Raw genomic sequence first — 15556 nt, 5'->3', positions numbered from 1 at the left:
GTTTCACCATATTCATAAAGTGCTCTAAACCCATGAACATGTACAGGGCAAAAATCTACCTATTGAGCTCCCCAGAAGTCACAGAAACAGGCATAATGCCTGAAAAATTAAGGGAAGATCAGGACCAAGAGCTGGGCCAAGATCAGGACCAAGATCACCACCAAAGGCGTCTGGTCCCTTTTTACTTGTCAGATTGCCTTGTCGGATTCTTCCCCAGATCCTCTGTGCAGGACAAGAAGGAACAAAAGAGCGTCAAAGGAGAATGCCCAATCGGGTGGCTTGGGGAAGCTAGGGATTCGGGGTGATGCCCCTGATATCTGGACTCTGGAAACGACTTCCCTTTACACAGCAGCCCGCAAGAGACCAGCCCTCCTCCCAAGCTGTGGGTCCAGTCCTATGGGTTTAAATATCTTTATTGATGAGGACCTCACCCATGCATCCCATGGCCCGCAGTTCAGAGGAGTCCGGTCTCCAGAGGCCTAGAGACAAATTTTCCTTTCCACTCGAGGGGCTAAAGGGAGGGATGGCCTGTATAGTCGCAGCCCCCGCCCTGAAACTCTCAGAGCGCCTTTCCACCGGCCCTCTGGCGCCTCAACCTTCGTAGGTCAGGTGCATACCCCAGGACCCCGGCCTCACCGGCCTGACAGGTTGACTTTCACAGCAGCGCCCCCTGCTGGAGCCCAGGCAGTGCTACAAGTGCCGAGAGGTGGCTGCGCAGTTTGGAGAGGCAGCGACCGGTCAGAGGCAGAGGCTGAGCTCCTTGTGCACGCGGCAGCGGTGGCATTGCACTACGCAGCACCAGTGGAAGCGGCACAGGCAATTCTCCTCGAGCTGCACGCTCTCCTGGCGGTGTCCGCGGCCGCAGCACAACAGGTCACAACCGCTGAGGTCCGGGGCGCTGCTATTGCAGGCGCGGCCGCGCGTGCCCGGCGAACCCGTGCGCCGGTTGGGGGCGCAGAAGTCCGGCGAGTCGGCGGCGTAGAGCAGGTCGGCACGGCCCGGCGGTTTGAGCGTGCGAACAGCCGGCAGCAGGGCTTTGCCGTCGTTGGTGCCCATGACGCGGGAGGCGCCGTGGAAGCGCTCCAGCAGCCGCGCGCCCACCTCGCGGAACGGGGGCAGCTTCTGCCAGCAGGTGCGCAGTGCGCAGGAGCCAGACAGACCGTGGCACTTGCACTCGGTGCGCGTGTGGCTCCGCACGGCCTGAGAGAGCAAAAAAGCCAGTGAATGGGGACAGTGGGAGGTGGGTGGGTGCAGGAAGGAAAAAACCCGGAGGAGATCCAGAAAATAAGATGGGGGAGCGGTGTGAATGGAAGGGAGGAAAGATATAAAAGGGAAGGCGGAAAGTGAGGAGGAGAAAATCAAGGAAGGGACAGCTCGGAGAGGAGGGGGAAAATGACCAAAAGTGGGGAATGGGAGAATAGTGAACGGTGCAGGTTCCTGGGTCCAAAGCCAGGGACTGGGGCTAGCAAGCAAGACGGATGAAAGTGTGAACTTCGCCCTAGCGAAGAAGAGGTGGCAGCTGTCGAAGCCTAGCTCTCCTGCCAACCAACCCAGCCTCCTCATTCCTACCCTTCACGGCCCCAGGCTGGCTGAGCAGACACAGCCGCCTGAGCGTCTGTTTCCTCACCCCTCCCCAGGCCTCTCCACAGGTATGTGGGCCTGTCCGGACATTCCTCTCCCAGCCCCCTCCTCTCGGTCTGCCCACGGCCTTACCCGAACCCTGTAGGACACAAGAGGTGTCCGTAGAGCACTTCAGAACAAGGCTCAGGGCGCAGGAAGAAGGGCCCATTGAAAGGTACCACTGAGGGCAAACCCAGGAGACCTCCCTTATTTTGTTTGCTGTTTGTGTCTGAATCTGGGGTGGGAGATTGGCAACCTTACTACAGGTGCATGAGCCAGCTGACCCAGGAAAATCATCTCTGGAGACTCAGAAGTCAGGGACCACCTAGACTGCAGGTTTGCATGACCATCCTCCACTCCCTAATGCTCCCATTCCTTCACAGAACCTTTTGATAACCCAGGCAGGATTCTGGCCCCTAAACAAGAGTCCTGGGGCCCTCTCATTGTAGATGGAGTGGCAGGTGAGACAGTGATGGCTGTGGACAGGTGAGATCTGGTTTGGGGCTGCTGTGCAGCTGGTTAGCAAAAGTCCAGAATCCGTAGCAGCTTTCTTGGCCTCCCCCTGATCCCCTCCCACCTCCAGCATGATTGGCTCCTGGTTCTTCCTCCTTTTTAAGATTGGTCTATTCCCTTCCCAGAGTTCCTAGGTGCCCCCTTTACATGATCACTCTCACATAAGCAATGTACTCTACACCTGTGTGCCCTCACCCATGCCCACACTCCACAAACATATGGCCTGTCATGCGCCACACACTCCCCACGCGCTCACGCCCTGCCCGCCCGCCGGTACGCACCAGCCGGCCAGCCTCATTGTTGTGTAGCTGCACCAGAGCTCGGATGTCTCCGCGTCCGCGCTTGTGCCTCGCGTCCATAAACAGCCTTGACTTCTCATCCCCAAAGTCCACGTCATCACCGCAGCCTCCCCACTCCCAGGCGGCGCTGGCGTCAGAGGAACCCATGAGCCCGGGAGGCCCAGGGGTGCCAGGCAAGCCTGGGGGCCGGGGCTGGGCCCGCCCGCGCGGTGCCTGGCAGCCACACTGCAACAGCTCGCCCATGGAACAGGCCTGTGTGACCGCGTGGCTGGCGCCGGCCGCAGTTATTGCAAACACGAAGGCGGTCTCCCGAATGTCTGTGGATGCAGGAAGGGACGTAAGTGCGCAGGCTGTCGGGGGCTTGGGTGCTCCTCAGGCAGGCTGGGGTACTGTGTAGAGTGCAGCCCAGCACCTCTGGGAGACAGAGTCTGTGCAGCCTGTAGACCACCCCCCAAAGTGAGCCAGAAAATGGGATTCAAAGGAACCGCCCCAAGTTCATTCCCTTCTCCCCTGATAGCCCCATGGCTGGAAGCACCTCTTCCCCAGTCCTCTCCCCACACTGACCCTGCTGCAGGATGCGCCCGAAAGCCTTGCTGTGGCTGGAGCAGTTCCAGCGGCGGAAGCGAAACTGAAACTGGCACTCTCGCACCCCAAGCCGGGCGCCCCGGGCTAGCTCTGCCACCACTTCTGGCTCTGCCTGGCACAACTCAGCCTGCCGCCCAGCCAGCCGCCGTGCCTTCCTGCAGATGCTGGTAGGGTCCATGACCAAGGGGCTGCCCACGGCCCTGGGGGAACAGAGAACAGCAAGTCAGGGGTGAAGGACAGAAAGGCATTGGGTAGAGGAGAAGGAATCCAATCTCACTCAGCCACGGCCAGGAGCTGTGACATCTCTCCCCGTCCGACACCCAAATGAAATTGGGATTGCCTGTCTGATTCTCTTACCATTCCATGTCTGTGTCCCCTCTTAACTAGATTCTAGACTGAAAATTGCTAAAGAGCAAGGGTTACGTCTTATCTTTCTGTATACAATTTTATTAATAAATCATTATAGGACACACAACCTTGCTGATGATTGAATCCAGCACAGTTAATCAAATATTCTACTTAACTACATCCCCAGCCCCTTATAGGAACTTGACTCAAGCTGAAGGCGGCTGACACAGGGTTAAAATTCAACAGGGATGAGCCCAAAAGGGGGACAAGGAAGAAATCAGGGGGAGAGAGATCAAGGCGGCTGTCAAAATAAAGTATGTGTTACAGAGACACCAAGGAGAGTGGGCAGTACCAGGGAAAGATGTGGTCTTGTGGACCACAAGCTAGGTGTGCTAGGAAGCTCTAATGAAAGGCAAAGACTAGCTCAGGGATATAGCAAAGGCCGGAGATATCAGGATGTCTAAGGACAGAGCCTCTGAGAAAGCCCAGCCCTTTTCTAGCCAAGTGTCTATGTATAATGGGAGAGTTTCATCTTCCATCCTCATAGCGTGTGTGACGTGTGACATCTCACTCCATCCAACCCAGCTGAGATGGGCAGCAGAAGGAAAGTGCTGGGGACTGAGCTTCTAGAGCACTACTGGGGAGTAAGTGACACCAATGCTGCTCTGCTCCAACTGCAAGGTCCATGGCTTTCCCAGGGCAGGATGGCAGCAACCGAAGTGCTGTGCACTGGGGTGACATAACCAATGGAGCAGTGGGGACCAGGGAGGTGAGCTGCTGGGTGAAGATCTCATGGGAAGTTCCCTACATGGTTAGAAATCCCTTTGGCCCTGAACCCATTCTACCTGAGCAGAGCTGCCATTTGGTTTCCATAAGTTGTCAGCCAGGAATTCACACCTGGGGGAAACAGCTTTAATCAGATGGCTCCCCCGTTTGAACACTCAGCTGGGATCCCTGTCTTGGAGGAGTACATGGGCAGGGCATTTGCTTGCTAGAGTAATTTGAGACCACCCCAGCAGAGGGCAGAGAAAGGCATCAGCGTGTGTGTGTGTGTGTGTGTGTGTGTGTGTGTGTGTGTGTTTGTGTGTGTGTGTGTGTGTGTGTGTAGGGCCTGGGGGGAGAAATGCAGAGGAAGTAGTGTGCATGGGTGTGAAAGGTCAGGGTGGACTACTTTTCAGTTTTGCTTCCATGCACATTCACCCTGCTGCCCCCATTTGCTCCACAAGTGAGTGTAGGCTGCCCAGGCATGTTCTGAGATGTAATGGTCTTAAATAGCAGCAAGAGGAATTTAGGTCTTAAGGGAGAACTCTCAACACTCAGGTGCTTGGAGTGGTGTTTGCAGGGAGATGCAGAAGTTCAGTCCACTAAGGCTACACACACACACACACACACACAGAAGATCAGGTCAGCTTGCTGTCCTCATCAGTATCTGCAAAGTTCAGGGACCAGGTGTTTTTTCTCAGTGGAGAGATTTGCACACCAGAGCTTCCTCCCACCAAGCACCAAGTCCAACACTTTCACAACCCTAGAGAAATGACAGATTAAAGAGTGGGCCAAGGCGAGGGCAGTCCAAGCTGGATCCAGTAATCTTAGAGAGTTGATCTGTGCTTACCAGTCCACCCACTAATCTAGGCCTCCCCCATCTACCTATGCCTCCATCTCCATCACAATAGAAAGGATCTGAGTCAGGCGTATGCTTGTATTCTCAGCACTGGGGAGGCTGAAGCAGGAGAAACACAGATTTGAGTCTAGCCTGGGCAATTTAGCAACCTAGTGAGATCCTGCCTCAAAAGTAAAAAGAGCTGGGGATGTAGCTCTATGCAAAGGCCATGGTCCCTCAGTCTCACAGTGGGGGGCAGTATTTGAATCTGGATGTGGTAGCCTTTAATTCTAGCAATCAGGAGGCTGAGGCAGGAAGACCATGAATTCCAGGCCAGTCTGAGTTACAAAGCATAATCTTATTTAAAAAAAAAAAAAAAAGACTAGGGGACGGTGAGCAGCCTCTAGCCTGCTGTACAGGGTTGGTAGATAAGACTATGAGCTCCTTTGAAGTTAGGCTGTCTTATATTTCTTCATCTCCCCTGGAAGATTTTTAGGCAACTAATTCACCCCCCCCACCAATGTTTACTGTGAAAATTTGCATATTATGAGTTCTACATTATTATTATTATTTTATTTTGTACTGGGGATCAAACTCATGACCTTGCACTTGCCAGGCAGACGCTTATGCTGCTGAGTGAAACCCACAACCCTCTCTAGGTTATGTTGAACAACAAGTGATAGGAAGCACAAAGATGAACACCATATAACACACATTTCTAAAAGAATGAGTGAGCTATCTCAGGAGAATCTCCCTTGAGCCCAGGCTCCTATCTACACACTTATTTCATGACTCTCAATTTGCTTCCTCAACCCTGAATTTGCCCCTGGCATCCTGAGGCAGAGAGGAGGCCTCTGCAGCTGTCCTGCCCCCCTGCTGCCACCCACGTGTCAGGCCTCTGCAAACTCATCTGCCCACCCCCAGGCCTCAGCTCAGTCCCTGGCCTGCCCACCCCTGCCCTCTGGGATCTCCTCACTCTCCCAAGGTTGGCTGCTTTATCTTCCCCAAGGTCAGTCTCCTTGTTGTCCCTCACCTCTCCCTCCTCCTCCATGAGGAAAGCAGGAAGGAGGCCTGATGATCAGGGAGAAAGGCAAACTCCTCTTGACCTTGTTTGCTTCCCATGGGCTGGACACAGGAGAAGGCTCCAGGGGTGTATGAAGAGGAGTGGGACCCTTCAGGAGCTGGGGCCCGCCCTTCATAGGATTGAGGGGTTGCCCCAGCCTGCTGGTGTCTACATCTGGCTCCCAGCCTCCCTAGCTTCCTGGGAACTGGAGTTGTTTACGAGCTGATCAGGAGGAGGCATGGCAGCGGTAGCTGCTAGAATCCCAGGGGGCTGGCTTGTTCCGGCCCTGCTGTCCTGGATCCCATTCTAAATACATAGGAAATGAAACTCCACAAGGGGCACCACAGGGGGTGTTGGGCAAAACCCCCAGGCATGCTTCTACACCCTGGTTTCTATCAGCTCTCAGTGGGGTGAGTCACTCTGGACAAATTAGTTACCTCTTTGGACTTCAGAAAAATGAGTTAGCACAACAGCTCCCCCCCCCCCAATTTAATATTCAATTCCACATTCAGAACCAACTCCCAAGTGTCTTCTCCCTTTACCTTCCTTCTGCTTCCTTTAGGAATGAACTTTTCTGTAGGGGGACCTCTGGGTCAGCACTGACCTGGAACTGGCCCATGGAAGGTATGTCCCTTTGGGGAAATTCTCATGGAGTAGAGTCTGGAGTCAGTGGTGGCATGTGATATATAATATGTAAGATTTGCAATCAAACTACCATTCCTGGGTATAGAAAAAAAATGAGGCTAGTCTTCAAAGAACTCAGTGTGCAGACAAGAAGGGACATGCCTGCTGCTGGTCACCCTGGCTGGCTTGGTCTACATGGAGAGCTCCCTCCCAAGGACTGCAGTTGGCAGGAGCAGTGGCTCAGTGAGGTGGGATCTAGAGCCAGCTCATTCCTCAGCATCTGTTGACTTCAGCCTCAGAGGCCCCAGGGCCCTGACCCAACCTGGCTTTTCACCTCTGGATCAGGGGACCGAAGGTAACCCCACCGGCCTCACCCTGGCAGATCAAGGACATAAGGAGAAGGGAGATGCACCCTGGCCATGGGCGGAGGGACCTCTGACTGCAAGAAAAGTTACGTGATTTTTTAAAAATGACAGGGCTGGAGGGAAAGGGCTGTCTGAAATGTGGGAAGGCCTTGGGTGGCCCCTCTCTCCCAGCAGGGTTCTGCATTCTTGCTGGGACACATAACTCAATTTCTAGATTCAGAGTCATCCCTAAATAATCCCAGTCTTTGCCAGGACCTCTCCAAGCTCATCTCTAATCCCACTGACCCTAAGAAGCCCCAGGGCCCCCATCTCGTATCACCTAAATATCACTCATTTGGGGACCCCTGTTATCCTGCCAGCATGTTTACTGAGAAAAGAGAAAATTAATTGAATATAGAAATTTCACATGTGGGTATGATGCCATCAGGGCCTACTCTGGTCTCTCAGGACCCATCAGATGTAGGGCTGGGTCTGGGTGCTGCCGTTTGCTTGCCACTTGATGTTGAGGCTCCAGCATGTGAAGCTGGCACTTAGTACTGGTTGAGTACATGGTGAGACTTCATCTTCTGAGCCTCTGTTTCCTCAACTGGAAAATGGGCATGATAATACTTACCATGTTCCCTAGTCACATGTGCAAAGGACCTGTCCAGAAGGTGGACTCCAACAAGTGCTTCTGCTGCCCTCATGCACATCCCGTCCAGCTGTGGGACCTGCACGGTGCCAGGTAGCGTACAGGCAACACCTGGGGATTCCTGAGAACACTGTTTTGTCCAACTCTCTGCTCTTGCTCCTCAGCCTAGGTCCCTGTCTCCTAGTCCTTCAGCCCTGCCCAGGGACCCAAAGCACCTGGAGAAAAAAAGCACCTGTCCAAAGCCAACACTCCTGGTTAATCACTGATTGTAGAGGGGTCCCAGATCCTGTGGGTAACCAGCCTCCTCTGTAGGGCCTCTGGTGGCCTTCCTCTATTCCTCCCCCCAAGGTCCCTACACTGACCCCACCTCCTGAGAACCAGCAGAGGGAGCTCTGAGCCCTGGGGCTGTGGGTGGGGGCTGTATGGGGGTGGGGGAGAGGGGGCAGAAAAATGTTGCCTGACGGCTGCTGAGGCTGCCGGGCCTGTGCCCGCCCGCCTGTCCTGTCCTGCTCTGTCTAACTCAGTAATTACTGTTCCCCTTCCCCCAGTCCCTACCCCCACCCCAACCACCACATCAAAGCTAGTGATGTCCCAGCTCCCTTAACCCCTGCCTCCCCACTGCCCACCAGCTGCCCCCACTCCGCCCCTCCCCCACCCATCCCAGTTTAGTTTCCTCTGTCCCTCCTCACTCTTCTCTCTTCATCATTCTGCGGAGAGCTGGGCGCTTTCCCTTCCTGACAGACCTCACCATACAAAAGGGCTTCCTATTGGCCAGGCTGCTAAGCAATGGAGAAGACCTGTCATGTGGAGCACCCATCTGAGGGCAGGAGGAGGGAGCAGAAGGGCCTTTGGAGGGGCTCCCACTCCTACTGCACCCAAGGACAGGGAGCTGCATGGGACAGCCTTGACTCTTAGCTACCAGCATTGATTTCACAACTGCATTGGGTTTTAATTTTTTTTTTGAGTAAGCTACCAGCATTGGGCAAGACGCCTTCTGTCACTGGTCCTTCTGCTCCCACCATTTCAAAGTATTAGACCAGATATCTCACAGTCCTTTCTAGATCAAATTCTAGATCACATGGAGAGCTCAGAGCTGGCGGAACCAGCCAAAGCAGCCTCTCTCGGTGTCACACCTTTCCCTCAAGTCCGCCTCAGGTGGTTTCCAGCCTGGACAGGCGGTCCCAGGCTAGGGGGCGCTCTCAGCAGTCCACGAAGGCAGCCTTTAATTCCCTCGGAGAGTCCAGCCTGGCCTGCCTCAGCCCAGCCACCCGCCCTGCCCTGCCTGCCTGGCCTTGCCTCAGCCCCTCCATGTCCACACTCCCCCATCAAAAGTCCTCGTTCTGGAATCCCCCTCGTTAGGCCCACTGACCTGCCCCCCACCAACTCCTGACTTCTGATGAGAACTGGCCAGGAGAGGGCTGCACCCCCCAGGAAATGTCACAGTGCCAGGACTCTGGTGGGCCCAGGGCATGCTCTGGCCAACATCGAGCCAGTCTCCTTTTGCCCCTGCCCTTTTCTGCTCACAGCCCCATTGTCTCCCTTGGGGGAAGCTGCCAAGGCAGGAGGCCTGGAGAGGGGAATGGATGGCCACCCCACCCTGAAGCTTGGCAGGGACCAACAACAGGACTGCCCATTAAGGGTCAGGAGCCCCAGATAGATACAGGATGGGAAAGGATGGCCAGGCCAGGCCTGGGGTGGTGTGGCTGCTGGAAAATCTGGGTGTCAGCTAGAGGCTTGTGCCCTTTCCCTGCCCCTCTGCAGAGTCACTGTCGAGGCTGTAGTTGGCTCCTGCTTCCTTTCCATACATGAAGGGGGAGGCAGAGTGAAGGCAAGATAGGAGAGGGCGTGGGAGAGACTATGATATTTTTCCTAGTAGGACAAGGAGACGGTTCGTTTCTTTATGGAAAATTTAAAACGGAAGGAGGAAAAGAGAAGCAGGGAACTGATTTGGGTCTTCTGTGAGAGGGAGCTATTTTCTACATCCACTGATTGAAGGCATAAATAAAGATGGGTCAGACACTGTAAAGAACTTCCTGGGGGAGGACAGAAAGGAAGCAGGGGTGGGCAGCAGAGCTGGTGACCAGGAAGCCAGAGCCTTACCCAGTCCGCCCCTCTCTCAGGATTGAGAGGCCTGCTGGGGCCAGAGGATGGGCTGGGTGGCCTGGAGGCAGTCAGCTGAATGAGAAGACCTCAAGACAGCCTGGGCAATACACTGGAATCTGGAATTCTGTGATTCACAAAGATATGGTTACAGATGGAGAGAGACACTCTGAGTGGCTGGAGGCAGACAGAATTTAGAAAGCATGAATTGCACTGGGCAGGAGCAGAAAGGAAAGGAAGGTGGGAGGGAAATTTCTCTGGTCTCAGAGCAGATTTCATAGTCTGGGTAATCCCCTTCAGGATCCTCCTTTCCTGACCAGGACAGTTAAGTCACCAGGAGGTCTTAGTGTCCTCTCTACTCTCAGCCTGGCTGCTGCAGGTCCTGCTGCTTTCTTGTCCACCATCGGAGCTGTGGCTTGACCAGCTTCCTTTATGAAGCAGGGAGAACAGTACCAGCACCACAGATCCTAGACATTCAGGAATAGCCTGGAAGCTCCCAGCTGAAGGGAGGTTTGGCATGGTGGGGAAGTGCCAAGAGTCAACCTGGAGTACGAGCAGAGCCAAAGATCATGCCAGAGGGAGCCTGGGCTCAGACTAAAAGAATGGAGTATCAGAAACAGAGGACAGGGAGGGGCTGAAGCTGGAGGGAGGGGCAGGTCCTCTCTGAGACACATCTGAGTGAAGCATTCGCTGGCCACCTTATCACCCTGGCCCCTCACTCTTCACCCAGCTCACCCTGCAGCTGTGGCCATGAAGGCCTCTGTGTTCTCCCACACCTGCCCTCCTCACCTCCTCCCCCACTCACTGCTTCCCAACTTCAGGGTCAGGCTCCAAGAGAGGAGGCCCCTCTCCCATTGTTGGCTTGGCTCCCACCCAGTGGTCCGTCCTGAACAAAGAGGCCCCCACAGACCCAAGACCCTGAAAGGTGAGTCCCCCCACTCAGCCCTTTGGCAAACCCATCTCCAGCACCTTCCTGGGCCTCTGAGACCCCAGAGACAAAAGCGCTGCCTTCCAGGACCAGAACAAGAAAGTGTAGAAGAGCTGTCAGTAAAATACAGTAATTGGCAGAGCTGTCCAATGAATGGGATACCGTGGTGCACAGAGAAGTTGTATCTTAATTGTCAGGACACATAACAAGGGAAGATAGGGACCTTTTCCCCACAACCTGAGAAACAGCATCGGGGAAAGTTTTGTTTGGGGAACAAAAGAGACAGCCGAAAGTTTTGCTTGGGATTCTACATTTTTAATTCAAATGACTCCCCTCTTTCATGCCTAGGACCTTGGCCAAGAGAAGCCAGAAGGGTGAAGAGTATCCCCCTCATGTCAGTCATTTTATAGGTATCCCCACCTAACTCTCCCCTCAGGGCTGCCACGTAGGGCTGTGGTCATCCCCACTTCTCAAGGGAGACCTTCCGGGCAGGAAGGCCCACGTTCCAGATGCAGTTACTGAGATTAGATCTCAGGTCTGTCTCTGTCAAAGTTCCCACTTCATTATGCTAAACCAAGATTAAAGGATGCGCCTTCTCTTACTGAGACCGCAGTCTCCTGGGTTACTCTCCTCACTGACATCCAAGATGAATGTCTATCGCACTTCACCAAAGAGGGACAGCGGCCAGGAGCGCGCAGTGCGGGGACCTATTTTATTTCTCCAGAAAAGAAGGATCCGCCTGTCTTAACCCTCCTTCCTTATCCGGGAGTTCAAGACGACTGAAGGGTAGGAATCCAGCCAATGACTGGCGATATGCAAATAGACAATTCCCTGCCTTTTTAGGATTGGCTGATGTATCAGCACTATTGTCCCAGTCCCGCCTCTCCCAACACTGAGCTATTCCTGGCGGGTGTTTGCACTCCGGAGACTGAGAACCGGAAAATTTTTTCGGGATTTGGATCTCTGAGCTGTCCGGTCGGCCCTGCACTCACCTTCCCTAATTCCAGCCCCACTCCAAGGTTCACAGCTGGGGGAGCCTACGCAGCCTAGCTCTGTCTTAGCTAAGGCCAAGTCCAGAGGCCGAGCCTGGGAAGGCATCTCCGACCCTGTCCCTTGACTGGCCAAGCCTCCCTCCCTTCTCCCAGGACCTCCCGGGACTCCGTGTATCCGCGGATGCGCGAGGTTTTCATCCACGACGCCCTTGCCTTTCATCTTCTTCTTCGTTGTGAGGGAAGGGGGAGCTAGTGAAACTCAGGATCATGACTCAGTTTCCCCTTTCTCGACACTACTTCCCACGCTGGAAGGTCCCTGAGAGAAGTGGGTGGACTGGTGGGCAAAGCGGGGCGAAGAAGGAACGGACATCTGATCCTCTTCGCCTCGGAGTTCCTACTTCGCTCCCCTCTTTTGCCCAATTCCCGACCCCCTTCCCTGATTCCAGGGCCCTCTCACTTGTTCTCTGGGACTCTCTGATTAGCTTTTCTGCAGTAGTTCTTTCCTACCTACCCGCCAATTCCTTGGTGATCTGAACAGAACACACAACTTAGGGGGAGGGGAGGACACAGGAGGAGGGAACACAATAGAATGTGCCAGGGCTTGGAAACGTCAAGGTGGCACTTGAAAAGCGCTCCCTGCGGGGGCCAGGAGGAGAATCCCTGGGCCTCTGCCCAAGGCCCGAAGCCGCTGCCCCGCAGCCGGGATCCGAGACGGATAGAGCCCCAAGGCAGCTGGAGTGCGGTGCCGGGGGTTCCCACCCTCCAGCGTTGGGGCCGCGCCGGGACGCCCCGCGCAGACTCACCACCACAGTCCGCCGACGTGCGCGGGACACAGGAGCAGCAGTAACAGCAGCGCGAGGCGGGAGGGCACCGGTGGCAGCATTGCGCCCGCTCTTCGGCCGGGCAGGGGCGAGGCTGCGGGGTGACCCGGGCAGCGCGACAGCCTGGGCTTCAGGGCGAGCACGGCGATGGAGGCTGTGGCCAGGAGGCGACGGCTGCGGCGGCGACGGTGGGGGGGCCCATCCTGGGCGAGGAGGGCGCGGCAGAGGCGGAGAGCGGACGGGGCCGCCAGCGCCTGTGTCTCCTGCCGAGCTCGCTCGGGAGAAGAAATCAGAGCCGGGGGCGGGGGTGGGAGGGAAGCGGGGGCGTGGGCGGGGGTAGGGGGGCCGTGGGGGTGGCAGTTGCGACAGTCAGGCGGCGGGACTCTCGGGAGCGAGCCGTGCGCCCTGGGGCGCTGGGCGCGGAGCGCAGCGGAGGGCGGACGCGGGTGCGGGGCGCGGGGTGCGGGGTGCGGGGCTGGGCGGAGAGCGCTTGGGGCTGCGGGACCCGCTGGCGGCGCCCCTCACCTCTGCCCTCCGCGCTTGCCCCCCGCCACCCGGCCTTCGGGAGTGGGGGTGGTCGAGGAGCGGTAGAGAAGGATAAGGTGGAGAGGGAGGAAGAGGAGCTGATGAGGGGAAGGGAGACGTTTGACAGGTTTGTTGACTGTAAAGAGAGAAAACTTCCCAGGAATGAGGGAGTTGGGGGGGGGGGACATGCAGCGGGGGCCAGAAGAGGAAATCGGCCTGGGGCGCGGGATGCTCGGGGAGGGTTGTGGAGCAGGACCGCCCGCCCCGCGGACCCGGGAGGTCACCCTTCTTACTGGTGCCGCCCCCGCGCCGCGCGCGCTCCCCTTTCTCAGCCTCTCCCGGAGCAAGGGAGGCGGCCTAGGCCTCCGCTCAGCTCCCCTGCAGCCCTTCAGCCCCTCGGAGCCGGCGTTCGGGGCGGAGTAGGGGAGATGGCACGGCGGCGGCTCTCGGGGCCTGCACTCCAACGCTCGCTCCTCGCACGTGTAAGCGAGAGGGAGGGCGGAGGCTGCGGATTTCCGAGGCCCGAGGGGTCAGAAGTAGCTAGCCTAAGCCTAGCCTCGCGTGTCCGCGGGTCGCTGCTTCGAGTTCTTCCCCCAACTTGGCCCGGGCAGAAGGGGTGGGAGAGCCAGCTGCAGGTGAGATGGGGTTTATCTGATTCTCTAATGCCACAAAAATGTCTTTGATGCCCCTGGCCCCCTCCCCATGAGAGGGAGATCAAAGGCTTCGTGGGGAGGAGGGACAGCTCCATTCATCAAGCCAAGCGGCTGGCAGCGGGCCTCAGCCCCAGCCCCTCCGACCTGCCCCAGATCCCCCCACCATGTGCCCCAGGAGTGCCGAGGGACAGGTGGTGCAGACATTCCGGAGCAGGGCCCAGTTTCCCCACCTTCCACCACTGTCTGGAGTGGCCATCAGCCTTCAAAGATGTCCTTGAAGGGAGGACAGATGACGACCTCAAACCCATGTGGCAGGAACTTCAGGCGCCAGAAAGAACATTTCTGGTCATTTGGGGTGGGTGGAGAGGACTCTAGAATTGGAGACTGAGGGGTAAATCTCCCTGGTGAGCAGAGAGAAGGCAAGCTTCTGAGCCCCTTAGAAAGAGGATGAGTCTGTGGGAGCCAGGGAAGGTGAAGAAAGACCACAGATGACTACCCCAGGAGGAGGGACAAAACTAGAAAAGGAGGTTTGTAGGTAGAGAAGAAATGAGAAGAATTGACCTGGACACCCCAGGGCCCTGGCATCCGGGCTGTCGGTCCACTCCCTGGTACTGAGTGGAGTGGTGAAGGGGCTGGAGCACCCTAAAGAAGGGATGGGGGTACTGGGGAACAGTGCAGCCCTTCCCGATGTCCCAGTGTGTACTCAGCCCTGCACTCAGTAAATTTGTGCAATTGTCCCCTCAAGGCAATGTCCACCGGCCCACTTCTGCAGAGTCAGGGACTCACACAGGGTGGGGATACACTTGGCCAGAGAGAGCCAAACAGGCAGAGAAGAGGGCTTTGAGGGTCCCCTAGGGGCTGCAGGTGGCCAGTGACGGTCCCTCAGGGATCCTCAGCCTGGGTTCTGAACCCCTGTCCACTCCTGCCCCCACCCTGCTACTGTTATTGCAGATTATGAAATGCTCTCCCGATCCTGCATTCTTCTCCAAGGCAAGAATTTTAATGTATTTGTCTTTGTCATCAGGGGACCTGGGCTCTGGGACCGCCCTGCCTCTGCGTGAGGAAGGAGCGCCCCAAACCTGGTCCTTGCTGACTCTCCATTACCCCCCTCCTCCACATGCCCCAACCCTACTCCTCGCGGCCCCCTCCTAAGATGTAGTCTCTCTGCGGGGTGGATAAAAATGATGTTATTGAAACAACAGAATTTCGAGCAGTGGCAGGGAGCAGGGATCAGCTCAGGAAACTGGGGCGTTTGCCAAGAAGCCTTCTCCCCCGCAGGCGGCCTTTCTGCCCCCCCCCCACCTTTCCAACAAACACACACAGCTTGCCCCACCCCTCCTGCAGTGCTTGCTCTGGTCAGATCTTGAAAAACCTTTAGCCATCCCAGGACTCCCCAAGCCCTGGTGCTTTCCCCCAGAGTCCCATTCCAGAATCCAGTGGCACAGGAGTGGCTGTGGAAGCCTCCAGGCAGGAGCAGCATGGCCTGGAGTCTGATGGACGGGCTTCCCTGGAGGCACTAATTCCAAGGGCTTTGAAGGGCAACCTTGCCTGCATCCCTTCCCCTTTGCTCTCTCTGCATCGCCTCCCTAGGGCTTGGCCGGCCTTTGGATGGGGCCAGAACGAAGACTCCTGTCTGTGTGTTGCTCAGACTTGGGTTCATGCGTTCCTGAGGCTTCTTTAACCCGCCACCGTCACCTTTGTGGGCTTTCCAAGAAGCAGGGCTGGAGACCAGGAGATACACATGGAGGCATAGCCACACACAGTGGCAGCTGAGCACAGGCAAGCACTTGAGCCCACAGAAACCACACCATCACCTCTCCCTAGAGAATATTGGGTACCTTTGACCACAGGTACTGTGGGACAGGGAAGGGCTGGCTCAAACTGAGTCA

General features: G+C 56.3%; 1 protein-coding gene across 1 annotated transcript; it reads right to left on the bottom strand.

Annotated features, from left to right (window-relative positions):
* Positions 1-397: 397 nt before the first annotated feature.
* On the bottom strand, positions 398-12805 carry Wnt6 (Wnt family member 6). Its single transcript, XM_003464009.5, has 4 exons — positions 12472-12805; positions 2997-3217; positions 2415-2749; positions 398-1200 (listed from the first exon to the last, which is right to left on the bottom strand). The coding sequence occupies exons 1-4, from the start codon at positions 12549-12551 to the stop codon at positions 739-741; spliced, it is 1098 nt and encodes a 365-aa protein (XP_003464057.1). The 5' UTR covers positions 12552-12805; the 3' UTR covers positions 398-738.
* Positions 12806-15556: the final 2751 nt, after the last annotated feature.

Source organism: Cavia porcellus, unplaced genomic scaffold (assembly GCF_034190915.1).
Source record: "Cavia porcellus strain 051 isolate PalLab524CR breed Dunkin Hartley unplaced genomic scaffold, mCavPor4.1 scaffold_1, whole genome shotgun sequence".
Taxonomy (NCBI): domain Eukaryota; kingdom Metazoa; phylum Chordata; class Mammalia; order Rodentia; family Caviidae; genus Cavia; species Cavia porcellus.
The sequence above is the reverse complement of the archived record's forward strand: the minus strand, read 5'-3'. Positions and strand labels throughout refer to the sequence as shown.